The sequence below is a fragment of the Electrona antarctica genome, assembly GCF_951216825.1.
Source record: "Electrona antarctica genome assembly, contig: scaffold_314, whole genome shotgun sequence".
NCBI lineage: Eukaryota > Metazoa > Chordata > Actinopteri > Myctophiformes > Myctophidae > Electrona > Electrona antarctica.
This window is the reverse complement of record NW_027637198.1, coordinates 84,073-101,092: the sequence shown is the minus strand read 5'-3', so window position 1 is coordinate 101,092 and position 17,020 is coordinate 84,073. Positions and strand designations below refer to the sequence as shown.

General features: G+C 41.2%; 1 protein-coding gene across 2 annotated transcripts in view; it reads right to left on the bottom strand.

Annotated features, from left to right (window-relative positions):
- Positions 1 to 2,375: 2,375 nt before the first annotated feature.
- The window catches only part of LOC306919073 (uncharacterized protein), an 82,500-nt gene continuing 67,855 nt past the window's right edge, over positions 2,376 to 17,020 (bottom strand). The window contains exons 24-31 of one of the 2 annotated variants that reach the window (XM_079531909.1): positions 16,688 to 16,944; positions 11,815 to 11,940; positions 11,474 to 11,609; positions 11,069 to 11,143; positions 10,890 to 10,978; positions 5,866 to 5,947; positions 4,555 to 4,809; positions 2,376 to 4,001 (exon numbers count right to left, since the gene is read on the bottom strand). In XM_079531909.1, coding sequence (XP_079388035.1) covers positions 3,982 to 4,001; positions 4,555 to 4,809; positions 5,866 to 5,947; positions 10,890 to 10,978; positions 11,069 to 11,143; positions 11,474 to 11,609; positions 11,815 to 11,940; positions 16,688 to 16,944 — 1,040 coding nt within the window. In that variant the 3' untranslated portion in view covers positions 2,376 to 3,981. Of the gene's footprint in view, positions 4,002 to 4,554; positions 4,810 to 5,865; positions 5,948 to 10,889; positions 10,979 to 11,068; positions 11,144 to 11,473; positions 11,610 to 11,814; positions 11,941 to 16,687; positions 16,945 to 17,020 lie in introns of those variants that run through there. The other variant, XM_079531910.1, reaches the window with a different exon arrangement.

Sequence of the window (17,020 nt, the reverse complement as noted above, 5' to 3'; positions counted from 1 at the left end):
AACATGACCCGCTTTAATTACTTCAGTCTAAATTAGTAGCTCAATGCTTCAACACATGTATAAATTAAAGGCATTTGAAATTACATAAAAATGTTAATTTTCAGGATTCCAATTCAAAAATAGCAAAAAATAATGCAAGATTTCAATTCGAATGTAGCAAAAATAGCCGATCTACAAGCTCAAAACGCGTCGTGCTTTCTTTGCTACGACAGTAATATATGGCCCTAGGGAGTGAGTGTGGAAATATAGTGGCCCTCTCAATCGTCAAAGTTGCCCACCCCTGATATAGTGTCTACATAAAATGCTATCTAACTTACACCAGAGTAAGACACCTGTGATGTCACAATACGTGACCATGGAGGCTTGGGTGAATCCATATATCCATATATGGGGTATTATGTCACATGATGTCACATGCTCTCTCACCTGGGGTGTGACAAAAACACACGCACACACACACACACACACACAGTCTGGTGGGTAACAGGTACGGTCGCCCCTTTTCCATCTCGCCCCACTACTCTACCTAGCTGTAAATAACAAACATAATTCATGTTGGTGATTATATAAAAGGTATTATCATATTAATTTATCAGCCTTTGTATTGAGTTTGTGCTTGAAATGTACTGTAATTCTGCAAACTGTTAATAAAATTTTCAATCAATCAAAAAAACCAGAGTCCTTGTAGCGGTGCCGGCCCATGGGAGACTAAACTGAACAGGGAATCTTGAAAGAAACAAGAAAGTGGCTGCACTTCTATTATAGACTTTCAAACAGAAGTTGTAATCATAATAGATAAGTGAACACAAGGCCCGGATGTAATTATAGCCACTGTTTAATTAAATGTGTAAATGTTTAACACGTCCTATGTAATCATGGTCTCAATCACTATGACAGTAACAAATAGCCTGTGGAAACAATGCACAAAAAGCTTAACATGTAGTGCACTAACTTACCCAACAGTGAGATACTGTACTGTGATGTACTGTGATTTGAACAGTAGCATTAAACATTGTTACATGGGCTTCTCTTTAAGCTTTAGTCTACATGTAAATAACTACTGGACATACAGAACAGCAATGATAGTCGTTCACGTTGTACTTGTTAAAGTCAGATTGGGTCTCCCTTTACTTGTGGAGACGTCAAAGTCCATAAGGTCACATTTCCGTTTGTAAAAAACAAATTGTACATCTTCACTTTGTTGATGGGTCTCAGAAGTTACTGTAGTACTGTATACCTTTTAGTAATAACATGGTAACAAACAAAAGGTTTAAATAGATTAGACATCCTTTCTCTCCCCTATTAGAGGTGTAGATGATTGCCCTCTTTGAGGACATTTACACCTGTATTATGATGACACTTTGATCACCCAGGATGCAAATAGTGAACCGGCCCATCCACACCTATAGGATGTATTGAATTGATAAGTGAAGACGGATGCCTGTTCTGTACAAACCAACAACAGTCCTGTACAGAACCAGCAGTCTTCTAGATGACAAAAGTCAAATCAGTTCAGCGATTGAACGCACATTACAACTTTATTCATATTTGAATTGCATTGTTTTTGCCTTTATTGCAATACATATTCAAAGGCAAGAGTTGTTTGTTTATCTGTGGTTTAAAGGAGTCCAGTTTGTTCATGACAATTTCAGTCAGTTCTCCCTCTAACATTGCAATGTTTTTTTATCTTGTAATGTTAGTGGTACAGTAGGCATTGTTACTATGCTGCTTTACTGTAAGTATTTTCTACAGCTAAATGGCTATAACGTATTGCACATTCATATGCCTTACTGTACATATGTCCTTAATTTTGCTGTGGTTATTGTTCAATTAAGTTAAGCAGGGACTGACGCCCCATTCCAACCCATTGATGATGAGTGCCAAACAGGGACTAACCCCCCAAACCAACCCATTGATGATGAGTGCCAAGCAGGGACTAACCCCCCAATCCAACCCATTGATGATGAGTGCCAAGCAGGGACTGACCCCCCAATCTAACCACAAGGCCACTGAGCTGGTCATCACGTTTCTCTCAACCCATCCTGTGCGAGAAAACTTGTTTTTAAATAATGTTAATTAATTAGGGGGGAAAAAATTATCTGATGTGCACGCGGCCGTGCATGCACTGATTAGACCTTTTTCTGCTCAAAATGAGACAAACTAGGATCTTTAGGAGCTTATAAAACATGAAAACCAGCTAAGCTAATGATGATGCTGCTGCCGGTCGATTGTTCCCCTCCTAGAGCAACAACACATTACAGCTGTGGCGTATATCTATTTTGCGTCCGAGCATATGGTAACGCCATGTAACGACTCACTGAGTCTAGGACGGTTATTGTAATAAGGCAAGGTGGTAAAATGCCAAAGTTCTTTATTACTCGTTCTGTGGCATACAAGTTAATTGGAAAACAATATATACAAGTTATATACAAGTGCAATTTACAACGTGAGCAGGGCTGTACAGGTCCAAAAGCAAAGAAAAAACCAAAAGTTCTCAGAACGCCTTTATGCCGTCAGGTGGACTCAGGTGTAGAAGCCGGTTGGAGTAACGAGATGCGGCCCAGGCGACCAACAGTGGAGCGTCGGGAACGCTCCCCACCAATGGCTGCGCTGACGGATCTGCAGGGAGGGATTAGGCAACCGGGCGCGCACTGTGCGCACCAACGCAGACCCAGACAGACCTATAGGCCTGCGGCCGTAACACGCCCCGCCTGCCTCTCATTGGCCTACCGACACTGCCCGTCTTGACTGTCCACTGAGGTGGATATAGCTATGCTGGATAGTCTGATTACTGGTTACTCTGTGGTGGAAAATAATACATGTACGGTATATGATACAAGATAACTGTATAAAGTTTTATTTTTGTAGGAGAGGGAAACTAATAGGCCCATTGTTGATGCCGTTTGCTTTGATGGAATAATTGATTGAACGTTATGATTTGGGTGTGTTCTAAATAAAGTGTTTGTGTTGATTATTGTGTCATTTATTTGTATGTGTAAACTTGAAACATTATTGTACTGTAAAACAATCTATTTTCCTAAGCTTGATCTTTATCTTTTTTAGTAATAGTATTAGTTTACTATAATTTGATTAATACACGATAATCAACACTAACACTATAGAAAGAACACACCCAAATCAAATCATAGTACAACATACACATGTGTTCAATCAATTATTCAATCAAAGCAAACGGCATAAACAATATTAGTTTGCCTCTTCTACAAAAATAAAACTTGCAAGGCTGCATTATGTTGCGCGTGCCAAGCTGTCATTCTCTTGTATTATTTCCCACCACGGAGTAACCTCGCATCTCGGAGGACAGTCAAGACGGGCAGTATCGGTAGGCCAATCAGAGGCAGGTGGGGCGTTACCATGTATACATATCATGTCACATCATTGCATTTTACCTTTTATATTAAAGTTTTAACAGCAAGTGGATAAGTAAGTCCCAGCATGGATCATCACACAGACAGTAATGTTGGTCAGATGTGACATTATGTACAAGCATCCCTCCTTTCATGGTATCACGCCATCTGCTGGGCCATTTGTGCCATATCTATGATTTGTGCATGTACAAAATCCTTCCAGGGAGCAACATGGAGTCCACCGTACGTTCTTCGCTTCCTAACCTGATTTAATAAACCTTGGCTTGGTTGGTCAGAGGGCTCTTCTTCTACTATTTTTTTGCGCATTTCTCTGGCGCAACACTTCCCCCTAGAGAGCTGGGCAATATTGTCAGTGGACTGCTCTGTTGTCTCTTCACTCATCTCCAGTGCTTGTTTATCTGCCAGGACGTTCTGGTAGAAGGAGTTTATCTGCCAGGACAGTGACGTAGAGTCTGCGGCGGCGGCACGGGCCCCCATGAGGATTATGAAAACTATTCGTCCCTGTGCCAGGACCTTCTGATGGAAGGTGTTTATGTGCCAGGAGCTTCTGATGGAAGGTGTTTATGTGCCAGGACCTTCTGATGGAAGGTGTTTATGTGCCAGGAGCTTCTGCTGTAAAGTGAACAGAAAAATAAAACTCTTGTCACACATACCTCCAACCCATAGATAGGTAGACTCTGAGGTGTCTGTATCTCGAGAGAGAGAGTGACGCTCGGTAGGCCAATCAGAGGCAATGTAAACATTTCTTCTCTCGTTCTCATGCCAATACAGATCATATGAATTTAATTGATACGTCCCGGAAAAGACACGCTGTGATTGGCCAGTGGCAGCTACAACACTAGCCAGCCCCTGCCAGTGTGATTTCTGGTCTAGAGGGCGGATTCAAATTTGCCGGCAAAAACAGATGTGTGCTCCTGTTCCTCCCCCCTCCTCCCCTACCCGGTAGAAAACAGATTTGGAGCGACGCCCCTCTGCACTGTTATTGGTTTAGCGAAATACGAGGTTCACTCCCACTGTTATATGCCACTTATCTTAGCTCGTTCACCCATGCTTTTTTTTTTAACAAAATGCCTGCAGTCCCTGAGGCTAACCTCCAACAGACTGGACTGAAAGAGGGGTTTGAAGAGTTATATTATTATTATTATTATTATTATATTTTTCTTACCCAGTTCGTTGAAAACAAATGACTCGTGTGTCTGCAGAGCCTGGTAGAATGCCGATATCGCTGGTTTTCCTTTCGGATGAACGATGAGAAGCAGTTTTCTCATTTGTTCATGCCTGGTCTTTGTGTTACAGATGTCGTTATAAGTCTCAGCTGTGATGATGTCTTTTCCAAAGAGGTCGTCTGCGATGCTCAGAACCGCTGTGACACTTTGAATTAGACCACCCCAGTTCCTCTTCACAAAGTTAGCTTGCATGTCTGTCAATACAAATGGCAGACTATTATATACTGTAGAGCATTATACTATTCTATACTATTATACCATGGGTTTTCAAATAATATTATTTTGAGAGAGGACTTGGGGCTGTCCTGTTTTGTCCAAAGACACCCGATAGTGGTGGTCCCCAGGTTGCTCTTAGTCATAGTGGTCCCTGGATCAAAATCTGTTGAAACCCCCTGTTATTTATTTTATTTTATTTACACAATATCACTGGACATCTGCTCTCATTAAAGTAGAGCTAGAGGTACACGGAACTTGCTAATACGTTGTTTAATAACACTGATTGTTAATTGGGGAAAAGGTTATAAAACAGGAAATCTTCTCATTGATCATTCATTCTATAGTTCGTAGTTTGATTTCACGGTCACATATACAAATAAAATGTTTTACAGAAAGCAAAAAAATAAAGTTAACTGACATTGTATTGCCTGCTTATGAAACTTACTGAAACTAACTAAACCATAGTGTAATGTCCTTACTTTTAGCCTTTGTCGATATTTAAGCTTAGTATTTTGGGTCTTTGTCAGTGGTAAGATCTATCTTCATGACCAGGTCAAGTATGAGGTTGCGAATACAAGCAGCCCAAATTAGTTTTCTCCAACGGGTTGCTGGCATCTCCCTTATAAATAGGGTGAGAAGTTCAGTCACGCGAGAGAGACTCCGAGTAGAGTCGCTGCTTCTTTGTCTGGAAAGGAGCCAGCTTGGGTGGTTTGGGCATCTGGTTAGGATGCCTCTCGGGCATCTCCCTAGGGAGGTCCTTGATGCACGTCCCACTGGGAGGAGACCCTGGGTCAGACCAAGGTGCAGGTGGAGGGATCACATCGACTCACTGGTGGAACACGTTACTAATGTTGCTCTGGAGAGGGAAGTCTGGAGCTCTCTGGTGGAGCTGTTGCCCCCGATGGATGGATGGATGGATGGATGGAAGATCTATCTTCCATTTAAATGTTAAACTCTATTCCTCCACTACAATGAGTATGATCAAATAAATTATGTAATAATAGTTTGATTGACATAATAAACAGGAAATTAACCTGCAACCTGCATTGCACCTTCATTAGTGAATCCAACAGAGAGGCTTGGTTTTACTGCTGTTTTACTGCAGGACACTTCACTCTGTATGCAGGTAGAAATACATGAAAATACATTAGGGAGCACGGTGGCACAGTTGGTAGTGCTGTCGCCTCACAGCTAGAAGGTCCTGGGTTCGATTCCCGCTCGGGACGCTGTGGGTGCTGGCGGCGTGTTTTTTGTGAGGTACCCTCACAAAAAACATACAGTAATCCTGGTCTCTAAACCGCCTCCCCCTGGCCAGCCGGGGCTCCTGATGGAGGGGAAAGGAACTGGTTGGAATAACGTGTTCCTTCCACACTACGTCCAACCAGGGAAACTCCCCCGTCAGGTGTAAAGGAGCAACTTGGACACTCAGGCATGAAGGAAGCATGAGTTCAAGTCCGTTGCTCTCCCCATGTCTCCCATATATGGGGACTAGGTTGGCGGAGGGTGTGTAGAGCCCAGGATCACATTAGATAATTGACACAGGGGTGAAAAATGGGTTACAAAATCGTGGGATAAAAAATTATGAAAAAAAAAAAATACATGAAAACTTGTATTGCTGTTGAACTGGACACACTCTGTATGTAGGCAGAAATACACAGCGGATTCGACCGTTATCTCTGCATTGGAACGGCGAAATCATCCGTTATCAGCACGTTTGAATGGTGCCAAAATGTCCATACTGGCATCCTCACCACATAGCCTGGTCAAGGTTTCCCCCTGGTGGACGTGTCATTTCCAACTATTGTCGGTGCATGGAACTAGGAGCTACTAATATATACTATTCTCTGCCTATCAGGACGTAACTCGGACGGCGCTGAGTCGGGTCTGGTGGCCTTTGCAACGCTCGGCACGGCGACTCGCTCGGCTAGCGCCTCGCTCGGCAGTGCCTCACGTAGCTCATGGCCACCAGACACGGCGCGCCTCTGTCAGGACATCAGTGATAATGACAATGCTACAATCGCAGATAATGACATACTGAACAGTGAGGATGCCAGTATGGACATTTTGGCACCATTCAAACGTGCCGATAACGGATGATTTCGCCGATTCAATACATGATACCAGTCGAATGGGGTGGAAATACATTGCAACTGGACACATCACTCTGTGTGCAGGTAGAAAATAAATACATAAAAACTCTTTTATGTATTTATTAAAAAGTTACTTAAGAAGGTTTTGGGATCCCTCAATCTTTTCTTAGCTGTGATTTGTTCGTAGGTAAGAACATAATCTACACACACTGTGGAGCACTCTTAGGGTGCCTTTTTCGTTCTTAACACTTTGATTGCTACAAGATCTCGGCAGGCCTATTTGGATGTTGCTACCGCTTAACATTGCACAAAGGCCTTGTTCGGGGGCCCACAGCAAAATGTTCTCTTATAGCGAGAATCACACGCATACATCAAAAGAAAGCTGAACTTGTCCACTTCAATTTAAAAAATACATTTTGATTTTACCATGTTCCATTCTGGAGATATTGACCTTTTTGCAACACCTGCATTTGCCTGGAAGTGGTTATCTTGAACAGCGAGCAGAGTTATGGATGGTTTAAAGTCAGAGACATTGACAGGCAGATATAAAATTGAACCCAATAAATATCCTATACACCCTATACACCGAATGAAAGCCCTGAATGTGTACTTTTACGAGGAAAAGAGTAAACATTGATCCCATGTACAGTTAGACAGTAATTGGTTATTGAATGCAGCTTGTGCCCACCAGATAACTTCAGAGAAGACATGGACGTGAACTCCTCAATATTCACAAAATAAGGCCTATAGCGACATATAAATACTATATACCGTATGAAACAGAAGACTCTCTGCTTTCATAAGAAAAAAACTTCTACTGTAGTAATAATAAAAATCACACCCATGTGAAGTGAGTGGTGCAACTCTGTCCCATATTCTGTTCTCTGCTTATTCAATACAGCTCGCTATATACGGACTGAGGCACCCCTGTGAAGTGAGCGGTGCAACTGTTCTCTACAGTTGCACCGCGCAACTGTAGAGAACAGTTGCACCGCTCACTTCACAGGGGTGTGATTTTTATTATTACAGTAGAAGTTTACAGACCAAACTGTAAATAAAAGGTTTACATGACTTTCTGTCTCAGTCCGTATATAGCGAGCTGTAGTGAATAAGTACAGAACAGTTGCAACGCTCACTTCACAGGGGTGTGATTTTTATTATTACAGTAGAAGTTTACAGACCAAACTGTAAATAAAAGGTTTACATGACTTTCTGCCTCAGTCCGTATATAGCGAGCTGTATTGAATAAGCAGAGAACAGAATATGGGACAGAGTTGCACCACTCACTTCACATGGGTGTGATTTTTATTATTACTACAGTAGAAGTTTTTTTCTTATGAAAGCAGAGAGTCTTCTGTTTCATACGGTATATAGTATTTATATGTCGCTATAGGCCTTATTTTGTGAATATTGAGTTCGGGTCCATGTCTTCTCTGCAGTTATATCTGGTGGGCGCAATGTGCAATGTAACCAATTTATGACAAACTGTACATGGGATCAATGTTTACTCTTTTCCTCGTAAAAGTACACATTCAGGGCTTTCATTCGGTGTATAGGATGTATAGCATATTTCTTGTGTTTATTGTTATATCTGCCTGTCAATGTCTGACTATAAACCTTCATAACTCTGCTTTCTTAGATGATGATGATGATTGCCTCATTGTCTTGATCGCAAAACATTGGGGGGGGGGGGGGGGTGGTTCATGGGCACATTGGGCAGCAAAAGTCTTGATCCGTACGGCTATAAAAAGTCCCATTCCACCGTTCGGTTCAGAACTATAGTATAACGGTGAGACGCGTTATCATCAGCTGATTGTGTTTTTCAAGCTAGTGAAGTATATTTACTAACAAGAGAACATGCCTGGGCATGCAGGTTGGAGGCGATGGAGGAGAAAAAAAAGATTCACCCGGCTGTGATGTCGACGACAACGGATCACAACACCACGGTTTAGGACGCGGAAAAGTTCGTTATACATTACACCCGGGTCGATTACGTCCCCGATGCGTTCATTGCGGTCTTATCACTACAATTATAATGAATAAAAAAGCGTTACAATCACACGTCCGAGCGATCTCCGATTATGACGGTTCTGCATGGCGATACGTGATCCACCAACGGCACACTGTCTGTTGTCGTGGCGGCCCCTCGATACTGTGGTTAGTTCGTAGTATTGTAGGCTCGGGGATCGTTTGGTCGCTACAGTATGAAGAAGGAAACATGCATCTGTCCATGTGTGTTGCAGACGCAATGCAATGCCAATCGGATCCGGTGCATGTGTGTTTAGGCAGCGATCCGTTCATCATGTTTTTTTCCGAGAGACAGAGCCAGCCAGGACAGAGCCCCCATCTCGCAAGGCCCTCCTCCTGCAGGAGAAACAGGAGGGGAGGGGGGAATCGAGTAGTATAGTGTTGTGTGAAAGCCAATAGGTGAAATTTGATTCTTTTCACACACAGACTGGATCATTCCATGGGCGCGTCCATTTTACACTGGCTTAGTGGCTTCTACACGTAAAGCGGCCCGCCCTCCTGTTTTCAGGAGGGGTTTTTTTTTTTTTTTTTTTTTTTCTGATCACGTGAGCGGGACTAAGCAGCAATGATAGGGGGGTGGTTCTTCATTGTCCGGGTGGGTAAAAAGATGAATGAAAGTATGCTATAAAAAAGTGATTAAAACGTATGGATACGTGGTTCGCACCCGACGTTTGATTAATTGATAACGTATTGATACGCGATTCGCGTCGGCTGTGTTAAGTGCAATCTGAAAACATAAAGGAAAAACAGCGCCCTCTGCATGATGCTCAAAGTTTGGTCTGATGACCTCAAGGGGTCCTTGAGGAAGTTCCAGGCAGTCCACAGCAAAATATGGAACATTTTACCACTTTAATCCCATTTTATACTTACAAGCTCACAAACGCGTCCCATTACTGCCCATTTTGAGCATGTAGATCGGCTATTTTCGAAAAAAAATGATAAATCTTCAAAACATTTCCCTAGCAGAAAATATTTTCATATGGGTCTGCAGAATGCATGTCAATGTGGGGGTCCTTGACATGAAAATGTTTGTGAACCACTGGTTTAGAGTTCACAACCCAACCCAAACAAACGCACCATACACACCACATAACCCCCACTCCACCTGCCATCATCCCCCCCCCATATTGAAAATATGAAAATTTCTGTTCACTTCAGTACCTCCACAGTATTATTGATTTTTAATGTTTGGAGTCTGGTGTTCCACCATATTTAGACTTTAGTTTAGGTATTCTTGACTTTCAACTTTATTTCTATGTGTGAGGTCCTGTGATTTCTGTGTGCTGCAATCACACAAAGCAAAGCAAAGTAAAGCAAAGTTACTATATTTACCCAGGGTAACTGGACTGGTAAGCATCAGATACTCGTTTACAGCCAGGCCCTGGTCATAGAACATTTCATGGTAGTGGTTCAATGCCTTGTTCAAGGGCACTTCAGCGGTGGTAATTTGAACGTGCCGGTCCGGGGATACGAACTGGCGACCTTCCGGTATCAAGACCGCTCCGCAAACCGTTCGGCCACCGCTGCCACTAGGCACGGGTGTGACTGCAGGCAAGGCCATGGAGTCATGCAAAACTACACCCACCTGGGTGAACACAGGTAGGAAAGTGAATTCCCAATGCCTTATATGGGATTGGTGGGGCGGTTCCCTATGGTAATTAGGATGCTAATTAGGATATGTGGGGCATCTACCTATGATAATTTGAATGAACTGGCACACCCCTTCAAGTTACGAGGATTTGGATTCATCATCATAAGAACAATTCTGCGAACGTTTCATGAATCTGACTGGACTTCTCTTAGGAATTCACTTAGAAAGAAATGTAAGAGGAAAAGTTAGGAACTTATTGGCGCATGAGGCCCAATCTTATATTTTATGATCATTACATTACTATCTTCAATCAGCTCTGTTACTTCTGAAATGTCCCACTTATATTTACCTGAACATGACGTGAGTCAGGCTCCGTGATTGGTTCTGATTGAGGATGAAGAATCTGATGTTCTTGAAGAAGAGACACAGTAGTCTGACCTACAACAACAATACATAGTTACATTACACTGTTCTTTTTCTGATATCATAATCACACGCATCAAACTAAACTTAATGAATCATGCTTACATGCATTGCAGTTTCTCGAGCCCGGCAGAATCCAACCAAGCAGTTGTTGAAAGATGCTTGGCCTTTTCAAGTCACCTGACACCAGAACAAAATATAGCTGTAATCATTCAGAAGAACTACCTGTATTGATATAACTATTTCATTCCACTTTTGTCTGTTTTCTTCTTTTTGGGCGACTCCTCTGTGGCCCACCAGCGGGGGGCTCAAGTACCACCAGTGGTACTAGTACCAGAGGTTGGGCACCCCTGGTTTATTAGACAGAGTGTATAAACAGCAACAGAGTACAGTCAAACACTCAGTTCAAATGGGATAGCACAAAACAAGTCTGTACGGTCTTGTTTCCATGAACAATAACAACAAAATTAAATATCATCACAGGTAAAAAATAACAAAATCATTAGTTACCTTCTTGAATGTTGGCGGACCAGGTAATGTCGTCAGCGCCTCTCACTTTAACGTTAAATGTGAAGGGAAGAGGCTGCTGGAAGTAGGCTTCAAAGTAGCCTTTGGACACCGTTGGTTTCAGGGTGAATGGCAAGTTCTGCACAGACATATTGATCACTATCTTCCATCATACGTATTCATTTATTGTACATGCAATATGTTTATATGTATACCAAAGTACACCTTTACCAATAAAACATCTACCTTGCATAATGATAGAGTAATTAAGCTGAATGAGCATCAATAAAACATCTACAATGCATAATGATATTTAAGCTGAATGTGCATCAAGACAAACTCACCTCAGGGTGAATTTCCTCTCTTGGATTACTCATGAGCTGGTACCTCCCCTCTACCAGTAGACAGTTGGGACTCTTGTAAACTCTACAGAAATATCCTCTCTCCAACTCTAACTCCCTCTTGATGTCCTGCATGCCCCCCCCACACACACACACACACACACACACACACACACACACACACACACACACACACACACACACACACACACACACACACACACACACACACACACACACACACACACACACACACACACACACACACACACGGGTGGTCATTTCATCCTCTACTCAGGCTTATGTGAACAACCCAGACCGTTTTTAAATTGCTCAATTCAGTATTTAGATATTTGATATTCAATTTAGCTGCCCCAGCACCCCCTTCCTATAGAAATATCAATTTGAACCATGTTAGTGTTTTAATATTTGTATTAAGTTTTCAAAATAGGACATAATAATAAAAAAATAAAAATAAAAAGGAAAGAAAATAACAGGGCATAATTTCATTCTGAATGAGTCGTTACATTACAATAAATTACGCTGCTAGATTGTGTAAAGAGTGGAGGACATACAACTAAATGCTGAGGTTCAATGTGACATTTGAGGTGGTCTAGGAATGGCTGCCATATAACATAGAACTTATTTGAATTGTCCATCATGTCATAGCGAATTTTCTCCATATGTAGTATACAAGTAAGTTCCGTTAACCAGGTCTTGAAATGAGTACTTCATCTGAGTACTTCATCTGACTTCCAGAGTCTTAGAATCACTTTTTTTGCTTTTTCATACCATACATCATTGTATTTTGTACAGAAACATTGTGATTTGACAGTATTTGAGAAGAACCAAAAAGTGCGGTCTCTGGGTCAGGTTCAAACACACATCCATAAACATCTGAAAACCATTTAAATATATCACACCAAAATGTATACAATTTTGGGCATGTCCAGAAGAGGTGAGTCAGGGTACCTTCTGCCATTCCGCAACGATCACATAGTGGGGAGGTAGTTGGGAATATCCTGTGTAATTTTGTTTTTGGGTAATGGAGTCTATGCATAACTTTAAATTGTATTAATTGATGTCGAGTGTTAACAGAGCAAGACCGAATTCTACGAAGACCCTCCTCCCAGACATCATCCCCAATCTGCATACCTAGTTCTTCCTCCCAAGCATTTTTCAAATAATGTGTCTCAAAGTTAATTTGTTCAGAGAGTGTATTTATCACTTTATAAATTAATTGTTTTGACCCAGGTGGACACAATAAATGTTTGTACAATAAATTGTCTTCAGGGAGAATCTCAAAGTTGGGGATAGATTGGCGAGCATAGTTCCGTACTTGTAGATATCTAAAAAAAAATCACACCTGTGTGAACTGAGTGGTGTAAGGTATTATATAGCCTGATCAGCTCTGACGTAATGGAATCAGCTCTGACATAATGAAATCACACCCGGGTGAACTGGGTGACCGTAGCAACCATGCTCATTTTTCATGCACAGACTAACAAAGCCAGTTGTAGGAGTGGTTTACACCACTCAAAAATGGTTGTGGGGAGAGATAATTTATTTTGTAACTGTATAAATGAGGCAAAATGGTTGTCAATGTACAGGTCTTGTAAAGTGATTATACCTTTGAGTCTCCAACTGTTGAAAGACACAACTGAGAGGGATGGGGGAAATGCATGGTTGTTGTATATTGGAGTGTATATGGATGTGTCTGGTAGTTTACTATACTTTTTTATTTGTTGCCAGATTTTGAGACTGTTCAAAATAACAAAATTGTCTGTGTTGGTGTGAGTGGGGGTTCTAGGGGCTGAAAAAAGGAGTGCTGGGAGAGAAGAAGTTTTAATATCCTTCTTTTCAATGGCAATCCATGAGGGGGTGTCAGTGGAGACCTCTACTTTGTAGCCATCCTGCCAATATGCAAGGGCCCTTACATTCGCTTCCCAATAATAATGCAAAAAACATGGTAAACCTAATCCACCCATCTCAATAGGTTTGTGTAGGTGCGTCTTCGATATTCTATGAGCTTTAAACCCCCAAATAAATGGCATAATTATTGAATCTACTGATTTAAAAAAAGATCTTGGTAGAAAGATGGGGAGGTTCTGAAAAAGATACAAAAATCTAGGAAGGGCAACTATCTTGATTGCATTAATGCGGCCAACCATAGAAAGAGGAAGAGTCCTCCATTTTTCAATATCCCTCTTCAATCTTTCCACTTTTTCAAGAAAGTTCATCTTAAGGATTAATTTGGGGTTTTTAGGGAGGGTTACCCCCAGGTATTTCACTTTGTCCGTGATTTTAAAAGGAAGGTTATGTAAAAAATCACTATCAAGATCAGCACCTATTGACATAAATTCACTTTTCTGCCAATTAATTGTGTAACCTGAGACTTCACCGAAGGATTTAATAAGATCCAATAAAACAGGGATAGACTGCTCAGGCTGCGATAAGAACAAAACAACATCGTCTGCATATAAAGATATGTGATGATCAATGTCCGCTATCTTAATTGGTGTGATGGATGGGTGATTCCTAATGCTAATGGCGAGTGGTTCTATGGCGACGGCGAAGAGGAGCGAGCTAATGGGGCAACCTTGGCGTGCAGATCTATCTAGGTTTGTAAGGATGGAGGAGGATGGATTAGCATATAATATTTTAATCCACGAAACAAATGCATCTCCAAATCCAAATTCCTCCAGTACCTTGATCATATAAGGCCATTCCAATTGGTCAAAGGCTTGCTGTGCATCCAGACAGAGGACAGCTAGTTTCGAGCCCCTCCCATATTTACGATACATAATGTTCATTAATCTTCTGACATTGAAAAATGAAAGTCTATTAGGAACAAAACCTGTCTGGTCCGGATGTATAATGGATGAGATGTGTTTATTTAGCCGGGCTGCTAGTATTTTAGTAAAGATTTTCATATCTGTATTCAGTAGAGCAATTGGCCGGTATGATGATGGTTCAGTCTCATCCTTGCCCTCTTTTAGGAGCAATGTAATGTTAGCTTCATATAATGTACCAGGGAAGTTCTTAGTTTCAAACGAGTGATTAAACATCCTCAGAAGAAGTGGGGCTATCTTATCACAATATTTTTTATAAAATTCAATACCAAAGCCATCTGGACCAGCAGCTTTACCATTGTGGAGTGATTTTATGGCTTCTAGGATCTCTTGGAGGGTAATCTCAGAGTTTAAATAATCTCGAGCATCCCCACTAAATTTTGGTAGTGTCAAATGTCTCAGCCAATTACTAATATTCCCTTTTGCTTTTGACGTGTATAATTGTTCATAAAACTCTCGAAAAGTGTAATTTATACTCTTCGGCTCAATAATAATTTCTCCAGACTTTGACTTGATTTTATGTATAGCTACTTGCTTGTAAACCTCTAAGCTGTCGGGCCAATAATGTATGAGGCTTATCCCCCAGTTCAAAATTATTCTGTCTAATCTTATATAGTTGTTCAGTTATTTGAGTGGAAAGTATTGTATTCGTATTTTGATGTCAGAATATTTTGTAAAATAGACACATCAGCAGAGTCTCTGTAATTGATTTCCAACTGTGATAGTTCTATTTCAATTTCTGAGAGGCGTTTTCGACTTTTCTTTCTTGCAAATGATTCAAATGAAATAATGTGGCCTCTCATGACAGCTTTGAAGGTTTCCCACAAAGTGGAGTCTGTAACAGCTAGATCATCATTGATTTCCAAGAAATCTGAGATCCTATCAGCCATATGCTGACAAAAAGATGCATCAGAGAGTAGTGATGAGTGAAAACGCCAGTTAAATTGTTGTTTTTTAAAATTGAGGTCGAGAACTAGGGAGACTGGGGAGTGGTCAGAAATTAAAATGTTGTGGTATTTTGAAGAAATTACATTTGGTATCAATTTAGAGTCTACCAGAAAGAAATAAAGTCTAGAAAATGATTTATGTGCTGGGGAAAAATAGGAGTATTCTCGTTCTTCAGGATGCCCCAGTCTCCAAATATCTACTAGGTTCATAGATGTCATTAAGTTATTTAAAACCAATGAAGAGGTGGAGGAGTGGCTAGTCTGGGACGATTTGTCCAGGTAATTATCAAGAGTTGTATTATAATCACCTCCAATTAGGACATGCGTATCATTAATGTCCGGTATTAAGTTAAATATTTTACGGAATAAAAACGGGTCGTCGAAATTTGGACCATAAACATTAAGAAGAGTAACGTGAAATGAATTAATAAAACCAGTAACCATGATATATCTGCCATTTGGATCATTGATAGTAGAAATGTGTTTAAATGGGACAGTATTACGTATCAATTTGAACCATGTTAGATAAATCGAAAACACCCATCCTTTTTTTCTGGTGCCTAATACTGTACGTGAGGTGGTGATGTTTTTTATCTTTTATTTTTATATCAAAATATATTTTCGTGAACGGAAATGGCAGCTTCCTTACTCGGATTTCGGGAGATAGTTAGTAGTAGTAGTTCCAGACTCTATATAGCATTCAGGAGGTGTAGTTCCAGACTCTATAGGCCTATAGCATTCAGGAGGTGTACTTCCAGACTCTATATAGCATTCAGAGATTGTGGAATAGTTACACAAGACTACTAAATAGGGGTCATATCCGATGCTGTTGTTAGTTCAACTAGACAGATTGCTTATAAAGAGGAGTCATATCTGATGAGTCAAAACCAGAGGTACACTATCTGTATGAACAGATAACCCTGCTGGGCAACATAGCTCCTTGGGTTGTTATTTTAAAAGCTATGTAAGTTGTGATAAAGTTTCACATGTAGGCTATTATGTATATAAATGTATATATACAAACTATGTTTGTGTAAATGCTAAGCTAAACTGTCTCCTTCTTGGTACCATCCTTACCTCATGCCATGAGCTGCAGCTGAGGGCGAGGTAGATGCGGAAAGTGTGAGTGTCGACACTACGGCTACGGCCCAGATCCTCGTAGACCAGCACCGATCCGTGGTGTTCATCCTGCTGTGAGTCACAGGCGATGGCACCCACAGGTGACAGCGAGGACACTGACCACTTCAGATGACTACCAGAGTACTGGACTGTCTCAATGACGGGGTGCTTTCCAGTGACGTGTAGGACACCAAATACCTTCTCTTTCTCCTGGCCTGCCGTGAAGATAGTGAGGAGGAGGACGGATGGAGGGACAGTTTTATGGAGGACAAACAAGTCTGAAGACAGACA